Source organism: Xiphophorus hellerii, chromosome 1 (genome assembly GCF_003331165.1).
Source record: "Xiphophorus hellerii strain 12219 chromosome 1, Xiphophorus_hellerii-4.1, whole genome shotgun sequence".
NCBI classification, from domain to species: domain Eukaryota; kingdom Metazoa; phylum Chordata; class Actinopteri; order Cyprinodontiformes; family Poeciliidae; genus Xiphophorus; species Xiphophorus hellerii.
In genome coordinates, this window is record NC_045672.1 from 16344896 (window position 1) to 16363386 (window position 18491).

The 18491-nt window shown below is 38.1% G+C and overlaps 1 protein-coding gene across 2 annotated transcripts in view; it reads right to left on the minus strand.

Annotated features, from left to right (window-relative positions):
• The window catches only part of lrp1ab (low density lipoprotein receptor-related protein 1Ab), a 93488-nt gene that overhangs the window by 48798 nt on the left and 26199 nt on the right, over window positions 1–18491 (minus strand). For both annotated transcript variants that reach the window (XM_032574765.1, XM_032574773.1), the window contains exons 3-6: window positions 13340–13477; window positions 7052–7171; window positions 6711–6839; window positions 6276–6539 (exon numbers count right to left, since the gene is read on the minus strand). In XM_032574765.1, coding sequence (XP_032430656.1) covers window positions 6276–6539; window positions 6711–6839; window positions 7052–7171; window positions 13340–13477 — 651 coding nt within the window. The remainder of the gene's footprint in view (window positions 1–6275; window positions 6540–6710; window positions 6840–7051; window positions 7172–13339; window positions 13478–18491) is intronic.

Below are 18491 nucleotides of genomic sequence, written 5' to 3' on the forward strand. Positions count from 1 at the left end.
CAGACATGAACACACTCAAAGTTTTGTATTTCTTTTGTAATTCAATTTTAAATCTGAAGCTCTTATAGATTATGTGATATTCTAATATACATAAAAACTGAATTTATCTGGGTTTTTTTTACCAAAACAAAAGTGAACAGAAATAATGACAGTAAATCTTTTCGATTTGTGTATAAAGACTCTGTACAAAATACGAGTTTGACCTGTTTAAATTGAGAAATAATTCTCACTGGCTGATTACACACAGATGAGCAAAGTATAAGTTCATCAACTGAAACTTGCTGCAAGTCAGAAACTTTTTCTTTTTCTTTATAGAAATGCCTGCGCTGGTACCGTGCAGCCTAAAGTTACGCAACAGAGCGCAGACACATCTGGGCTCAATTCTGAACCTCTCCACACCACTTACCAAACATACAAAGAGCTTCAAAATGCAAGTTCAACATGGGAGTTAAAGTATGCCTAAAGTTACAGTGTTGGGAGAGAAAACAGGAAAACCACAGAGAGTGGACTTCTGGTGCCTTCAGTAAGATGGATTTACTAGCAGGGAACAGCAACAGCAGAAAGGAACAAATGGAAAAGCTCGTCTTAGAGGGAGGAGGGGACAGTGATACTCCAGTTATCTCCTTTTAAAACCCTGCTTCTTCACAAGGGGGCCAGCTGGAAGTGCTTCCACACGAGTCAGTAGATTCAGAGTAGAGAGAAAGTTGTGCAACCCAGCAGCTAACTATGTTGTGCAACAACTCTGCAGACCCCCTTATCCAAAGAGAGCCAGCCAGTCTAAAGCCATGCAGATTCTGGAAAGTGGAAACTTTGCCGGGAAAATAAATGAGCCACCCTTTCCCTCCAACCACCCTACACTTACAACTCATTTTCTTATCCTGTCTGCAACACCTCCCGACTCCCTCTTATGTGAGTAAACATTTCACAGACTGAGCTGTTCTTATTGCCAACAGCAATCGCGCTTTATAAGGCAGCACAGGTATTTTGCTCACATGGCCTATTTGGTTTTTCATGGTTCAATACAAGCACCGCCGTATATCTACTTTAATGCCATCTCCTTCATTTGCATATTACTGTTGAGTGCATGTTGGAGCAAAGCAAGAAAACAAAAGAGAATGGTTATCATTTGCCCTCTGTGATCCTCTCTTTGCCAAAATGATCCAATTACTCTGTGCAAAAACCTCCTGACCTCTCAGCAGCTCTGCTTTGGAGCTCGATGAGTTATCGTTTTGCATAGTCAAGAGACATATTTAAGAGAAAATCAATCCTCCTGAAGAAAAATATGCTGGTGGATTAGCGAGGTCTGACAGCAGGAGTAGAAGTAATGCTACAGGAGTAGCAGAAAAAAAATCCTCCTAAAAACTGTGAAAGACAGTGTTGCTGTTTTTAGTTTCTAGTCTCAATATGTGAATAGACTTTAATTAACTCTATATTAACTACAGGATTCTATTATAAATGGTCACCGAAACCCTCCCACAAGAATCTTACAAATACTTGTATGCAAGCATATTGAAATGTAATAAAATTGAGCAGAAGGAAAAACCTTTCAAAGAGTTTGACAGCAGTCTGCTGCTGCAAGTCAGAGCTTCACGAGAATCCCGAAGTATCCAAGATAGGGGGCTGAAACAAGTCCTTTGTTTCAGATGAAAGTACGTAGGTCTATTGTGTTTTATCAAGTCTACAATCTGCGCAGCCATCTACAAGGAAGACAGTGAACTCCTCTGATCAAAAACACCAATAAGTATCTATAAAGTACTGTCAACACGAAGATGAGAGACATCATGCATTTTTAGCTTGACATGCAGACAAGAAAGCCACATGTCTGTGGACTAATTTACCAACTTGATTTGTTTTGGATTTTTACTCCAAAACCGCAACGAAGATCTGAACATGTGTCGCCTAAAAACTCTTGGTATTCCTAAAATACGCAATGCAATGAAAGCAGAGTTCACAGCTGCGATCACCCCCATCTGTCTCTTATCAAGTTGTGTGCAAAGGGTGGGAAGGATGGGATGGTTAGCTCCTGCTCATTTTTATCTTCCCAGTCAGAGGATCGCATGCAGACAGAGCAAAGCTGCATCTGGATCCCTCATCTGCTTATCTGCCCTGCTGTCTCATGCTTTCAGAAACCATACAAGACAGAAAAATGTTCCACTGCTCAAAGTCATGCTAGTAATAAAAACAAAGGGTCATAAGTAATTGGGTTAAAATGAGTGTGTCTGAGTATTAAACTGGACACAAACAGGATACAACCTGAGGTGGATTCAGGAATATAGAGGGGAATTTTAAGCGGCATCTTCATGACTACTCATACTCTTACATACAGCCGCCAAGAGACAGCAAATCACTACCTTCTTCTTCTCCCTTCATCTTATCGGGTTTTAAACTTTGTTGAAGTCTTTCACAGCTCCTCCACTCATCCCATCAACTTTAGCAACAGTGTAGCAGCAGGCAAATGAGACCCAAATCCGCTTTTTTTTGCTCTTACGCAACCCATATCTGACTTTTTCAAGACAATTCTGATCTTTTCACCCCCACAAAATAATCTGATCTGAGCCACTTCCATGTGAGGTACTAATTTGGATATGCATTGAGTTGCTTTCAAAGCAAAATTTATTATTATGAACTTATGAAAGAAGTCTGTGTCACTGAAGCGCATCGCATCCCAATTCCACCATTCCTGGTTCGGAGTACATATCCAAATAGATTTCTCTACAGAAGTTGCAGTCAATTCTCTACAAAAAGACATTGCTATTATTTGCGCTTTCTTTTTATAAGCATATGTGTGCATGAATGGGTGAATGACTGATTTGCATCACGTAAAGAGAATCTAATCTACTGGACTAGATTCAGAGCTAAATAAGTACATGACATTTACCATTTAAATAAAAAATAAACTTTATGTCTACTGTTAAGGCTGGGATTTAAAAATAAATAGATGGATTGATGATCACATAAAAAACACATTCAGATTTTTACTTAATTCACTTTTTTGCTTTTCCATAGTTATTCAGTCCTGGAAAACACCCTGTGGATGTTTAAGAAGTTATATTCAGGCTCAGTCTCCGACTACACCAGGCTTAAAGACATCCAGGTTTGTTACTGGAGTGGATGGCAAACTAAAAAAAAACAAAAAAAAAACAACGTGTGGTAAAGAAGACAACAACAACAATCTTTTTGGCTAAACTTAATAAAGATGGTTTCTTTAATTTAGTTTCAATTCTCAAGCTTCTTCCTGTTTTATTAAAACTGACTGATTACAGTTATCAGCTGTAACTACAGTAAGCCTTCTTTGTAATTACAACAATAGGTCCAACACAAATGGTAAGTTACAATTGAGAAAGTTGAGAGTTAAAACTCTGAGACCTGCTTTGAAGTTTCCCAAATAGACAGTAGTTATACAACTTTATGTTCACATGTGCCTACAAAACCTCTATCGTGTTACAGAGTCGACACTTTTATGTTTTTTCACATGTTGGCTGTTCTACGCCTGAGGCTAATTTTCAAGAGAGACTTCCCATGCGTTTGTTCACAGAGAAATGTGTATAAACCCACACCCCTGCTCTCCATGTTTTGACTACATTTCTAAACTCATTCTTATATAATATCCACGCCGTAAGCCAAGAGGATAAAACATAAAACTTGTCTGGTCTGTTATAAAACATAACTCCTGTCAGCATTATATGACTAACTCTCGAAAACATGAGCAATCATAAGCTGTGTCTTTTGGACAGCTTGTGCGTGTGGGTGTTGGTGATTAGAGAGTGCGTGTGCGTGCGTGTGCGTGCGTGTGTAGGCGTGCGGGGGTGGGCGTGTGTGTGTCTGTGTGTGTTTGTGAACTAAAGGCCAGATGTTTCACTTGCCATCATTACTCAATAAACAAACATGCATTATCTTGCCACTAAATCTGCTGGGACAAAGTGTCCAGCTCGTGGAAGATTTATAAAAGTAAAAATGGTTTTCTAGGGAAAAAAAAAAATCTAAGCTCACACTAGATCAGATCTAATGTGAGGTGGCAAGGATGAATAGACTAACTGAGCTAGAACTACAAAATCAAAGTTTTTTTCTTTACTTTGCAAACTCAAATGGTTCATACATACATGTACTGTAAATGAGAGCAGTACAAGAGGAATGGTGACGTTACGCGGAGTAGAAGTAAAGGAGGCGGAAGACTTTAAGTGTTAAGGGATTGAGGTCTGGATGGTGGAAAGGAGATGAAGAATCGCGTGCAAGCAGGTGGAATGGGTAGAGAAAATTATCAGCTGTGATGAAAGGGCGCCAGGAAGACTGAACGCAAAGGTGTTAAGTGAGAGTGATGTATGATTTAAAGATCAGGAAAAGACGGGAGGCAGAACTCGATGTTCCAGCGGTCAAGACGTTTAGGTTCTCTTTGGGAGTGATGAAGATGGATAGGATCAGGAATAAGTATAGTAAAGGGACAGCTCATGCTGAATGTTCTGGAGATAAAGACGGAGATGGTTTGGACAGAGGATGCTAGAGCCACAGGGCTGGAGGCCAAGAGAAAAAGCTCAAAATGGAGATTTACAGATGAGGTGATTAACCACATGTAGTGGAGGGTGGAGAATGAAGAGAATAAGACTAAATGGAGACAGAGGATTTGCTGGGTTGACCCCTGAACAGAAAAAGCAGAAGAAAAGAAGGAGATACTAAAAAGGTTATTCTTCCAATATTTTTTTTTCTGAAGAGGAGCTTTTAAATTTGTGTCTCAAAATGTATTAAAAATTTTAACCTACACTCAACAACTGCTATTTAAAAAAAATAATAAGTTGATAAAAAAAATGTATTATGTGTAAAAGCATACAAACTATATTTTGTATAATAGTTTCTCGTCTCTTATTTCAACTGGAACTAAACTGAGCTCTGAAACAAACTAAGCGAAATATATTTAAAATCCCTAAAAACCCAGATTCAATGTATCTTTTTTACACTTTATCACAATATATCCACAAACTGTGATGAATTGTTGAAAAAAAAATTGTAATTAAACACAAAGAAGAGCACGAAGTTAAAGAAAAATTACACATGATTTTCAAAATATTCATAAGTTAAACTATGGCATGCATTTTTATTCAGCATCCTTTGACTTGACATCCCTAAAAAAAAAAAAATCCATTCCAACCAATTTCACCTGTAGATAATTAATCTCAGCATAAATGCAACTGTTCTGTGAAAGCCTTAGAGGTTTGTTCGAGAGCAATAGTGAAGTAACAGAATCATGAAATCCAAGAAACACAGCAGACAGATCAGGATAAAATAATGGATAAGTTTAAAGCATAGTGAGTTTACATAAAATATCACGAGCTGTTTGCACAACTGCAGACATAACCAGGCATATCCACCTAAACTGTCAGATTGGGAAGAGAAAACAATCCAAGAAACACAAACCAAGAGGTCCATGGAGTTTGATACTCCCAACGCAGATGGAGCATTCAGCAGAACAATAACTTCTTGTACACTGTATAAATCTGGTCTGCATGGAAGAGTGTTCAGCAGAAAACCACTGTCTTTAGGCTAGATCTACGCCATACAACAAAATCACAATCGTCATTGCAATATCAGTCTGTGCAATATTGCAAATGTAAAGCACTGCTTGGATGTAATATTTGACAGGGTGTGATATTTCAATTGTTAGCTATGACAGTCTGCATATCAGTAATAAATTTGGCTAATCAGATGGACTAGGAGCATTTAGTGCTAGAAATGTATTTATACCTTAACCACCAGAGATACTGAAGGTAATTGAAAGTGGTGGGGACATGCTGGAATGGTATAGAAATCCAGAAAATCTGTAATAATCATAATCAGTATTGTTATCACAATTTTCAGCAACAGTATTGCAATTGATCGTTTGCTGATCTTGTAAATGGATAAAGCAGAAAACTAAATCCTAATGAAACGTTGACAAGATTTGAAGGCTGATGATGTCTGATGCACTATTTTGAAAACAGCTGACCTCATATCACAATAAATCAGCAACATGAAGATTGCGTAAAGACAAAGACAAAGTTGTATGTCAAGGTGTTGCTGCTTTTTACTGGCAAGCCTTAAAGTAAAGCTCAGCTTAGAGTTTTACCTGCTAGATTTATAATGGTATAACTTTGAGTGACAAAGTGACAAGTGACAAAATTTAATGAAATTGGACTCCTGAGCAGATTAAAAGTCACAAGGAAAAAATAAAAACAAAACATAAATGTTTGAAATATGCTTTTTGCATTTTCTGCCAGAGAGAGAGAGAGAGAGAGAGAAACACTTACGGTGCAAGCTGAGGGTGATGTTGACAGGTCGGATGCTTGTGCTGTTCGCCTTCAGGTCTTGAATACTGGTACACTTCAGCTGAGTGGCAGCGGGGGAATCACCCACATCTATCCAGCAAACCGTCTCCTCAGCATATACAAAGTCCATCGCCATCGTTTGATTGGTGTATGGGACAGACAGTCGGGACGCTGAGCCACTCAGAGATGTGCATCGGATGCCGTGGAGATTGGCGATCAACAGAACAGGCAGACGATCCACTGGCTCTGAGCAAAGATTTTGCAAAGCATACGGGAGAAAACATTAAATGTTGCCACGCAGATGTGACCGTTGTAAATGAGTCATTCCCACAGCAGACAGAAAACCCTCTCTAATCCCAGTAGAAACAGTAAATACTGGTGGATGTTGCCTCTTTTTTAAAAATTATTTTTACTCACCATTTTTGGCTTTGCAAGAGCGGTTATCTGGCTGCAGCAGATAGCCTTCAACACAGCTGCAGGTGTAGCTTCCTTCTGTGTTCGTGCACGTTTGACTACATGTCCCATACACACTGCACTCATTGAAATCTACCAGGCAAAGAACACAGGAAAACGGGTATTACAGAATATGCCGTTTCATCAAATCTTGAACACATTTACCTTTTTTCTAAAATAATCAAACAAAAACAATGAGGTTTTTTGGGGGGTTTTGTTGTTTTTTTTACATTAAACGCAATCAGATGATTGCTTTTAGACTTAGGTAGGCTGCACTTGAATACATCTGCTAAATTACCACTTACCTTTGCACTTCTTTCCATCTGCAGCGACCTCGTAACCGGTTCTGCAGTAGCACCGCGGCCCATCATGAGTTACTCCGCAGTGAAACTCGCACCCAAAGGCGGCACATTCTGGTGCTTTTTCTACACAGAAAGAAAATTGAAATCCAGAGTTAAACACTATAAAAAAAAATTAAATGTCAACGTAGGTAGTTAGGATTCCTATGAATTTTTCCACACAAACATGCTATCCAGCCATAACCGGTGTTTCAAAGATTATGGATTACTTTTTTTAGAGCTGGACGATGTATCTTTTGGCAGGAAATGAGGGAGAGGAATCCAAACATCCTTTCATCGTGGCCTCTGCAGGGTGTGGGTGTGCATGCAGATGTATGTCTAGGCTTTAAGATAAGTAGGGTCAGCTTCCTATTATAGGTTGTTGCTTTGAAAGCCCTCAAAAGCCTGAGATGCCCTGGACTTTGTGCTGTTTCCTTTGTAAGACGTCTGGTAAATGAGACTGGGTGAAAACAAATCATGTCTACAGCAGTGGTTCGTGAAGAGCTGGTATTATGTAGTTTCCAGGCACAATCAAATAACTATTTTACCTGCAGCATATATCAAACATTACTTATACACAATTCAACACCTTGAAATTGGGCCTCTGTCTCTTTAAGAAGCTCCTATTTTTTTCCTGACACTGTGCCTTCAGCAGGTGATCACAACAGTGCTTCTCATTATTCCTCTAACGACCGTTCTTAGGAGCATTGGACTGGGAAGTTATGTATTTGAAGTTATTTTTTGTAAAACATTATTTATATTAATGTCAAAACTACCAAGGTAAAACAACAAAACTGTTCAAAAAACATGATTGAGTATATTAATGGATGCTATTTTTTAATAAATGTCAAAATTTAAACATCTTTTACACAAGTAGAAATATAGACGACCAAGAAAATATGACTATTTACCACAATAACCAACAAATATATGGCAGCTGGTCATGCAAAGAGTAACTAGCTGTGAAGAGTGAAGAGTAGACGAGTGAAGGGCCCTTGTTACATAAAGCCTGTGGCACTCTGGGTCATAATGAGTCTTTTGTTGTGGCGTATCTGAAAGAAAGAGTCCCCCAGCTCACACTGTGGCCCACATCGAATCCATTCACTGAGCCTCACACTGGGAGAGACCACAGGCAATTCGAGAGCTAAAATACTCACACTGTGTACCTCTGTCCAGGGTCATTGTGTTCCACTTTGTACCCTAGTGTCTAGCTATGGGTGGGCAATATGAACAAATACCATAGTTTAATATTACAAACCCAAACCATCCCTAATATGTTTGGTATTCTGAAAACAAAATCCTTGGTACAAAATATTATACTTGACAGAAAGGGTGGGCGATATGGACTTAAATATTTATCCAGATATTTTGTGATACTATTGTGATAACGATGAAAGTGACGATAAGGACTAGTTATTTTTCATTTCTAGATTAGTGCATGACTATTGACAGGAATTATAGCCCCACAAACATAAATACTGCTCTTGACAAACTTTCCCTTCTGTAATCCATCACACTTGAGAAACCTTGATCAACATTTTATCTTAGGCTTGGGACTTCTTTCGTGAAAATGAAATCAGATTAAGAGACAAGAATCTGGGAATGCCTATGTCTGACCAGGTAGCTCAAAAGCTACAGAAAAAAACAAAAGCTTGAGGCAAGAGCAGGAAAGGACAACTAGCAAACTGAAAAAGGGCAGAAATAGAAGATGTTATAAGGACGTGGAAAGAAAAATTTAGAAAAAGTTAGACAACCTCAAGCCAATGGAAAGATTCTGGATGTTTGGTAAAGGGTTAATGGATGAATCAAAGACATTGGGAAGACATTCCAGAGACAGAATAAAGAACTACAGCCACTCATCCTGTTACTGCATGGATGAAAACATTTATGCGCTTTCATGCTGTTTGCTGAACAGCAAACAGAAGCAGTTTGCTGACCTTTCTTAGGGCAAATGGCATCATATTGGTTTAAGACAAGATGCTGAAACACCTGAACAACTATTCATATATACTCTGTGTATCTTTGCTTATCCTTGGAAAGGGCAACAGGTGGGACACGTCCTATCCAAGCCGCCAGTCCATCACAGGCCAACATGGAGACAAGCAGACAGTACTTATTTAGATAAGTGAGCCAACATACAAAAACTAAATCTGACAGAACAAATATTGCATTTTCCTCTAATTCCCAACAATGTTGGGCAGCTGCAACTCATAAGAATCTATAATATCACAGAGAGGGTTGAAACATCATCCAAGGAGAGCCAGACCTGGACATAGAGTATGTGCCAACTAGGATCACACTTCTTTACTGCCCTGTTCAAAATTTACCCTAGATCATTGGATCCAATTGATTGTCATACTCAATCAACTTAACTAATTTTAGTTCATCAATGCATTTTTGCTGTGAGTAACTGAAGGCAAAAACTGAACAAAATCCCAAATGTAACAACAGATTATTCAATCATGTTAAAGTCTGAGCAGCATTCCTTGCTTTCTCCTCTGTTTAGAAACTAGTGCAGACATGCCTTTTCCTTTTTCTGGCTTCCTAAAGGGAGCTTACACATGTCATGGAGTGTTTCATCACATTACCTCATTTCTACTTCAAGCATGAATCAAAAGACAAATCTCTTTTTGGCTGCCACTCAGACTAGATTATACGGCGAGTCATCAGTTCATCTGTGAGGTGAACAGTTTTTCTGGTTTTTGTTGTTTTTGGGGGGAGGCGAGGGAGAGAAAAACAAAATTAACTACAGTTGGATGTTCTCTAAACAAGTTCAAAATAATATTTAAAGGCATACTGATATTTTGTTAAACGTCTCCACAAGTAGACATTTAGAAAAATGTTTTTAGCAGCCGTCAACAAGGCACTGGCATGTTTGAGGTTGTATATTTTGGCAACCTTCTTAGAAATGGTATCAGTGAAATAATTTTTTTTGGCTTCCTGTAATGTAATTAGAAGTTTTGTCAGAACGATCATCAAGATGACAAAGATGATTTTGGAACGGATGAAGTTGACTAACATTAAGCTTTTGAAATGACTGCGCATTTTCAGCTTTATTGAAAATGTATAGACTTTGCTTAAAAGACAAATAAGTGGCGGGAAACCGACTAATTTAAATGGACTTCAGCATTTTTCAAAGAAAAAGTGGTCGTATCTATGTGATAACTATGCCAGAGTGCAATTAAAGGCAATGTAAGGTGTGTTCCTCTGCAACTTGTTGAAGGACATTTATGTAATTTTTTACTTCTGCATAAAAGAACATTTTCACTTGTGTTAAATTAATAATATTTATACCGATGATGGGTGTGTGTATGACTGGCATCTTCTAAGTTAAAGACTTGCTGTAAAATGTTTCAAGTATCTGAGTGTAGGAAAGCACACCAACAGTGCACGTACTCACTGGGAACCGTTTAAAGGCTTCATAATCAAAAAGGGGTCAAAGTAACCATTTGTAAACATGCAGGGCGGCAGCTTGAGTAATGAGCAAACAGTGACCACATTCAGTCTCAAACAGCAAAAGCAGCTAAAGGCACCTATAACAAAAACCTAAACAAATAAAGTTTGGACTTTCCCAAACAAATTGTAGCTTAAATTATGGACCAAATGTAATGCTCAAGTTTTTTCCCTGTTGAAAAGTACACTATCACTCGTAAAACTGTAATATCTCTGCGTAAAGAGTGGCAATAAAATATGTCTTATCAAGCAAGACAGCTCAGCTAACAGCAGCCAATAAACTAATTCAGGTCGAGACCTACTTGTGAATAAAGTTGATAATATCTGTCTAGGCACAGGCAGCTTCAAAATCCTCATGTCATAGCTGGTGAGAGTGCACACATAAACCTGCATGAGGCCTCTGCAATAATCAAAGATCTACTGAAAAGACAGAGGGGAAAAAAATAATCGATGCAAAGTAAGACGTTTAAGAGTGCCACCATGGCCTGATATTTCAGTTTCTGGTGCGTCAGTAACAGCTCACAAGAAAGATACTATCTATTAGGAAAGCAGGAAAAAAACCTCACTGCTGTCAGTTAGAACCACATAAACTGAAACAGACCTTGTAAATACAAGCACTGTATTAACCACATTAATGTTTTCACTATACGATTTTCAAAGATATAAAGTCAAAGAGGACAATTTAGTGTTTCACTAGATTGAGTGGTTTACCTTAAATGATTTGAATGACAGTGGCACTCCACAAATTTTATTACAGAGACCAGAATAGTCCTTTATTAAAGCCCTTGCTGCCACAAGAACACAACGAAATACAAATTTGACTTTGTGAATAAATGAAAATGTTGAAAATAGTAAAATAACGTTGGAATGTGACATTCAACGGACTTGATAAACACCTGGGTTTTTATATTTAATTTGAACAACAAAAATAAAGAAAAATATCAGCCTGAATGCAATATTTGAAAGATTTTTAAAGTCTTGGTTTAGATCTAGACCAAGACTCAATTTCTACCTTGTTTTTGGGCCACACTAAGTTCGAGTTCAACTAACCAGGACAGAAAAAAACCGTAATGCAGGAAAACACACAAGAGTTCCACCAGTCCATAATAATAATTTTGATTATTATTATTAATCAAATGGACCTCTGAACATGAAGTTTGAGAAGCTTGGCTGCGACTAAACCTCGGTAGCAACACCAACCACAATATCCCAGTGTCTTCACAAAGCCCGATTTATTTTAGCCGTATCAACGTCACACTTAGCCATTTTAACCAGCCTTGTCAACAACATTGGCAGAATTACTTCGGTATAACAACAAAGTGCGCTTTCAGAAATCAGCTGCCAGGTATACTCGCACAGCCCAACAGTTTGTACAAGCAAACACTAGGGTGCCTGTAAAAGAGTTTCCCCAAAATACGGCAGGCTCACAAACAGCCGCCCGACACACGTTGCCTGTGTGTAAGCAAGGACATCACAGTGCGACTGTTCCTCTGCGTGCACATGACTGTGCATGCAGGCAGCGACAAGCAGATGAACATTTAAAGGGTTAACCATTGTCCTTTACTGGAAACCAGCTGGACTCATCGCCTCGGGGACAGCCAGTGCAAGCTGGGACTTGATGACTTCATCGCTGCTGTGTAAAACGCTCACTTGACAGTGATGACCGCTGTGCGACAACACATGCACCTATTCTTTACGGCCTTATCAGCCTAACGGTGCTCAGCTCCTGCTCTTCAGGCCTAAACTAATAACACTTCAATGTTCTGATTAATTGTCTCTAAAGGCTCCACTCTGTGTTCATGATTAACTCAGTCATTATTTAAGCAAGGTGGTCCCATGGAGAATTTTTTTTTTTTCATGGGTGTGCTGAGGACAAAAAGAACAAATAAAAAGGAGGAGACAATAAAGTGTAAAAATAAAAATGAAAACATTAATCAGAACATGACGCTGTAAGTTGATGCGAAGATAAAAAAAGTCAATTGATAACCCCATTAGGTCAAAAAGTTCTAAATGACAGCAAGCAAAAAATACTCAATTCTATAAAATTTAGCAATAGGTGACAGAAGCGAGAATTAATGCGTCAGACTTACTAGAACAGACGACCTGATTCAGGGTCAGAGTTGTTATCCAAGGACTTTGTAGAAGTGTCCTTGGTTTATTTTCTAATTAAACATTTTTTTCCTAGAATAGGTTTGTATGTCTCAAATCTAAAACATTCTCTGTCAGTAATTCCCACAAGACCACCTTGCTGAAAACAAAGCAAACCTCTAAAGGCACACAAACATTAGTGACTCGATCAGCTAAAACAAAATAGTACTGCATGGATTATTTCATTCTTGTGGTGTTCCTAAATAATAATACAATATCTTATGGGAGTTCTTCAGCTGCGTTTGGGTGTTTGCTATCCAGCAGGATTAAGGAAGACAGCAGCATGGCTGAGCTGCTTTATGAAGTTATTTTTATCCCACGAAAAAAAAATAAAAAAAATAAAAATCACCTGCAATTTCAAAAGCCAGAAAACTTTATTTAACTGAGATTAAAGATCTCAGTTAAATAGAGATCTATTTAAATGTAGATCCACATCTACCAGTACTTATTTTATTCCTGTGCTGAAACAATTCCCCTGCATAAGTATTCACATCTCGACAAAATTACTTACGAGGGCTAAATACAAACACCTGTGACACTTTTTAGATTAGTTTTATGCATTTTTTAAAACAAAAGGCATAATCGAGGATCTCTGGTTGCGTGATCATCATAAAACCATGACAAGAAGGAGGGTAATGTGAGAGTGGTTTTTACCTCTGCAGTGAGGTCCCTCATCCCAGCCATCCGAACAATCAGAAACGCCATCACACAGTTTGCTCATATGGATGCAGACATCCAGGTCCAAGCAGCTGTGTTCATTGACTGGACACTGGTTTGGCCTGTTGTGTGAGCCTGAAAGACAAGCAAAACATCTGAGGAGAGGAGATTATTTTTATTTATTTTTTAATTAAATCGGTCTTCTGTAGTTCATGTTTAGATTATTTGCATGTCTCAGAAATGAAATAACACTTAATAAATAAGAGAAAAGAGGAGTGGTGAAAATGAATAATCTCAGCCAAAGAACATATTCATGAAGCTGGTTTTTCGAGCGTCTTCGCTTTTCTGAGGCAGGTTTTACAGCCTTAACAACAAAACACAATACCCATCAATGAACAGCGGATGCAACACCTTCTTTATTGTTCCAGAACCCAGAACAAGATTGTTCTACCTGATACTGAAAGATCAAATTGTCACAGATGGCAGAATATTGAAGACCTGTGGGTTGTTATTTTGTTTTTTTCTAATCTTCTGACTGATAAAAAACTGAATGTTCCCAGCATGTCATCTTGCTCAGACAGAGAGCAAGATGACAGCCAAACATGCATGCATGCAGCGACTGTGTATACCATGTTTAACACAACGCAAATAATCAAATGATCACATGTTCAGCAATCCCGAACATGTGATCATTGGCATGAAGAAAATGCAACATCAAAAACAGATTTTTCTTGTCAAACACATGTAACATCTGAATATAAAGGAGATGCAGTCTACTTTGCTCTCTCACCCTCCCACTCTTCTCTCTCTCTTTATTCAGCCCACACTGCAGTTTGCCTTGGCTGTTTTCTCTTCCTCTTCTTTCTCCTCCTCCTCAATCCACTCCCCCCCCCTTTATAACATCTGCTGACCCATTTTAGAGAAACACTTGGAGGAAAGAAAATAAAGTTCAACTCCTTCTACAGGAAATGATATGCAGAGTTCTAATATGCATACATCTCAAGCTGTACAGATTTACATGTCCCCTACCACTAAACTCTCTGATCTTGAACTTATTCAGCTGTCACAGCTAAAATGTGGCTCCCTCTGACCCTCATTTCTGGTTACACAAGAATTAAGTTTATAATAAACCAATATACAGTACAGACCAAAAGTTTGGACACACCTTCTAATTCAATGGGTTTTCTTTATTTTCATGACTATTTATAAGGCAATAAATCCCACTTATTAACCTGACAGGGCACACCTATGAAGTGAAAACCATTTCAGGTGACTACCTCTTGAAGCTCATCAAGAAAATGCAGAGTGTGTGCAAAGCAGTAATCACAGCAAAAGGTTGCTACTTTGAAGAAACTAGAATATAAGGGGTATTTTCAGTTGTTTTACACTTTTTTGTTTAGTGCATATTTCCACATGTGTTATTCATAGTTTTGATTCCTTCAGTGTGAATCTACAATGTCAATAGTCATGAAAATAAAGGAAACTCATTGAATTAAAGGGTGTGTCCAAACTTTTGGTCTGTACTGTATGTGTTCCGACAGTAACAAACCAAACAGATTTATTTAGTTTTCTTGCCACATCTGTAAGTTTCATATCAGAAAAAGACATTCTAATATTAGATAAAGGTAACCTGAGTAAATACAAAATCAATGGTAGAAAAGACTGCCAATTAATTAATTTTTCACATCACTGTGTAGATGTTTGGACAACTCTGCAGAATTGACTTAATTCAGTCGTAGTTGAGGGTTTTGTCACCACGAATGTCCTGATCAAGGTCAAATCACAGCATCAGTTGAATTTATGTTTAGATACTTATATACTTTTGAGCCTTTTAAAGGTGCTCTCTGCTTCAGACCACCAACCTGCTGCTTAACCCAAGTGTGCTTAAACTTAAGATCACAAGCTGATGTCCAGTTCTGGATTTTGTGACAGAATTTAAGATCTCACATTACAGCAAGTCCTACAGATCGTTTGGCAGTGCAGCATCCCCAGATTATCACATTACCACAAAAGATCTTATTCTGAAATGCAGTATTACTTTTAGTTTAGATGTAACAAAAAAACACACTTTAAAGAAGTTCAACTTTTGTCTCATCAGTCTACTGACTTTTGTTCCAAAACGTCTTGAGGATTTTAAAAGGTTTTTTTGGGTGCAAGTCTCGTGCTGTATTTGGGCAGCTGCGACTTTTGCCATGGATGCGGTGCTTCAAATGATGTCAAGTTCCCTTGTGACTTCTTGGATGAGTTGTTGATGTATGCAGTGTAATTCTGGTAGGCCGGTCACTCCATACATGGATATTATTACAAGAAATTAGAAAGAATGATAAATTGTGTTTTGAGGCCAACACTATCTTCCTTATCCATAGTTACCTCACAGACCACAAATGCTAACTGTTAGAACAATTGTTTTTAACTTGAGCTTAAGAAGACGATTGCATCACAGGACTCTTTGTGAAAAATGTGTCACACTGGAAGAGAGAATGAACTTCTAATGCATCTGGATTATGGGGAAAAAGGGATGTTAGCATATTAGCAGCCTGTGTCTCTAAGCCAACCTCATTTACATTCAATAAAGTGCCAACATGGGGATTTTTACATAAACGGCAAATGCTAAGAAAAAACTAAATCCTGCCAAGGGTTTAGCATCTGTCAACAGTTTTTAGGAAAGTATATTAAGATAAGTGAGACTGAAAGTCATCCAAGTGACATTAGCTGCAAGAATTTGTGTCTCTCCAAGCTTTAAAATGTGTAAGCTTATTTCACAAACTGGGATGTGTTGAGCACTGAATGTTCCAACGGCTCATTCTTTTACACCGAATCAGGGATTAAGGTTCCTCCTACGTGGAGACGCTGAAAAATAACTTAATATAAATGCGACAACAAGAGCTGCTCATTCACACACTCCTATGTTTCTATAGGGCATCTGAGAAGCAGGACAACTAAATTTCTCAGCTCAGTATGTTTACATTTTATATCATGCTGTATCTCCAAAAGGAGATACAGCAAGACTTTTAAAAGTCTTCATTAAATTGTTTCTCATTTTAGCTAGATAATTTTGCTATAATTTATAGATTTGCATCAACAAATTGGCTGATATGTGATCCAATGTATAAGTTATAGTTCCCACAACCACAACCAAACCACCCACCTGCCCAACCAGAAGGCCAAATAAACAAGCATACAAATGTTATTATAGCAATAACCAATACTGTTTACAATTAAATAGCTTGCAAACAGGTTGTTTAATTATTTAACTGTTTCAAACAAACTGACAAAAAACCAAAGTGATTCTAGTCATCCTCCAGATCATGAGGAGCATTCAAAGAATCAATATGTTGCAAAAAAGGATCAACATTATGTCATGAAATGACTTGACTAAACTATGAAGTGAGCACTTCAACTTCTCCTGCTGCAATGCTGAACTTTTCTGATAAGTAAACACAACAAACTTAAGCTACAGCAGGTCACATCGATCGCAATAGTTTGTTGTGTATACAGTTACCGATGTAAGACCATTCAGGTAACTCAATTTGGTAGTAGTGAGGTGTTTAAAAATGAAGTCAAAGGAAGTACAACGAGATTAAGGAGAAAACTGTCAAACAAATCTATTGTTCATTCTGGCTGCAAGAGAGCAAAACATGAAGCAGACAACAGGAAGGCTGAACATAAAATAGCAAATTTGCTCTAGCCTAATCCCTAGTCCCTAGTATGGCAAGGAACATACTGGATGCAAAAATGTTTGCAAGCTTTTGGAAACCTCATAATTATGGAACGCACAGACGAGAGTTTGGTAATGATAGCCATGTTAATGGTTCATGTAAGAGGTTGAAGACAGATTAAAACGGAAACTTATAAAACAGAATCTTTTAGTGATTTCTCAGAGGTGTCGGCTCAGCAGCAAATATAAAAAATACTGACCACTTAGATCAGGAAGGACAGAAATATCTTAAAAGTTGTTCTTGTATCTTAATATATTATATTTATTAAAGAGCCATTGAAACCAGACAAAAATCTGAATAAGAAGACTTATTCTTATTCAGTTCAATGCTCCCCCTCCCCCCCCCCAAAAAAAAGTGAGCATGGAAAACTTATTTAGAAAAACTGAGGATGTTTATATGAATCTTTCCCACATCATCTTGTGAATGTGTGTGTAAATGAGTGAATGACTGAATATAGTGTGAAGCGCTTTGGGGTCCTCTGGTCTTGATAAAGCACTGAATAAGAACAGGCCATTTACATTTATTACTTTAAATATGAGCTGAGTTTCAGTAGCCAGTAAAGACTTAAAATTTAAATACTAAACTTAGAATGTGAATAAGGAAACAACCTGAATGCAAGAGATTTTTTTAACCATCACTCAAATTTTATTATGTGGACATGAGGCAAAGTGAAAGCAGTTTTTCTTTAGATGTCTTCTTCTTTCAACACCTCCAGCTTCGTATCCAACCATCCCCCACCCTTCAGGACTCATATACTTATGCAATAGCCTTAAATTTAGAGCCCCTGTCGATCCTTTGTCTGGACTTTAAAAAGCCTGTGTTTCCTTCTGCTCTAGGGTTCCATGGGAGCCTCTGACTGACTCCAATACAGTCTGCTGTCAGCTCCGATTATTATGTTATTCATTCTGACAGCCGGGCCCGTCCACTGACCAACTCTCAGCACTCTGGAATCACATTATACAACAGACTCCACAACAAGCCCAATGGCTGTGCCAAAAAACAGAAAAAGGAAGCAGTGGTACACAGCAAACTAGATGATACAATACACTCTGCCACAATATAAAACATATCAATTATTATGTTGCAATAATTATAAATAACTTTACCTGGATATAGTGGAATGTAATCTGAGACAAATTAACTCATTTACACTTTTAATGCTATATTACAAACAGATATCTGAGGCCAACAGTATGTTCAGTGAATCGATGCAACAATGAAAGTGGCCACCAAGCTGAATTGACTTTCATGTGTGAGGTGGGGCACAGCAGATGTAGCATGCCACTTTGACCAAAGACAGAGCTGTAACCACAGTTTGTTGTATGTTTGCACACACTGAGGTGGAAGGGAAGCACAACTGAGCACACGAATGTTACTTGACAGTGAATCTAATAAACTACTGCTGGCTTTGAAAATGGCAGCAAAAACTT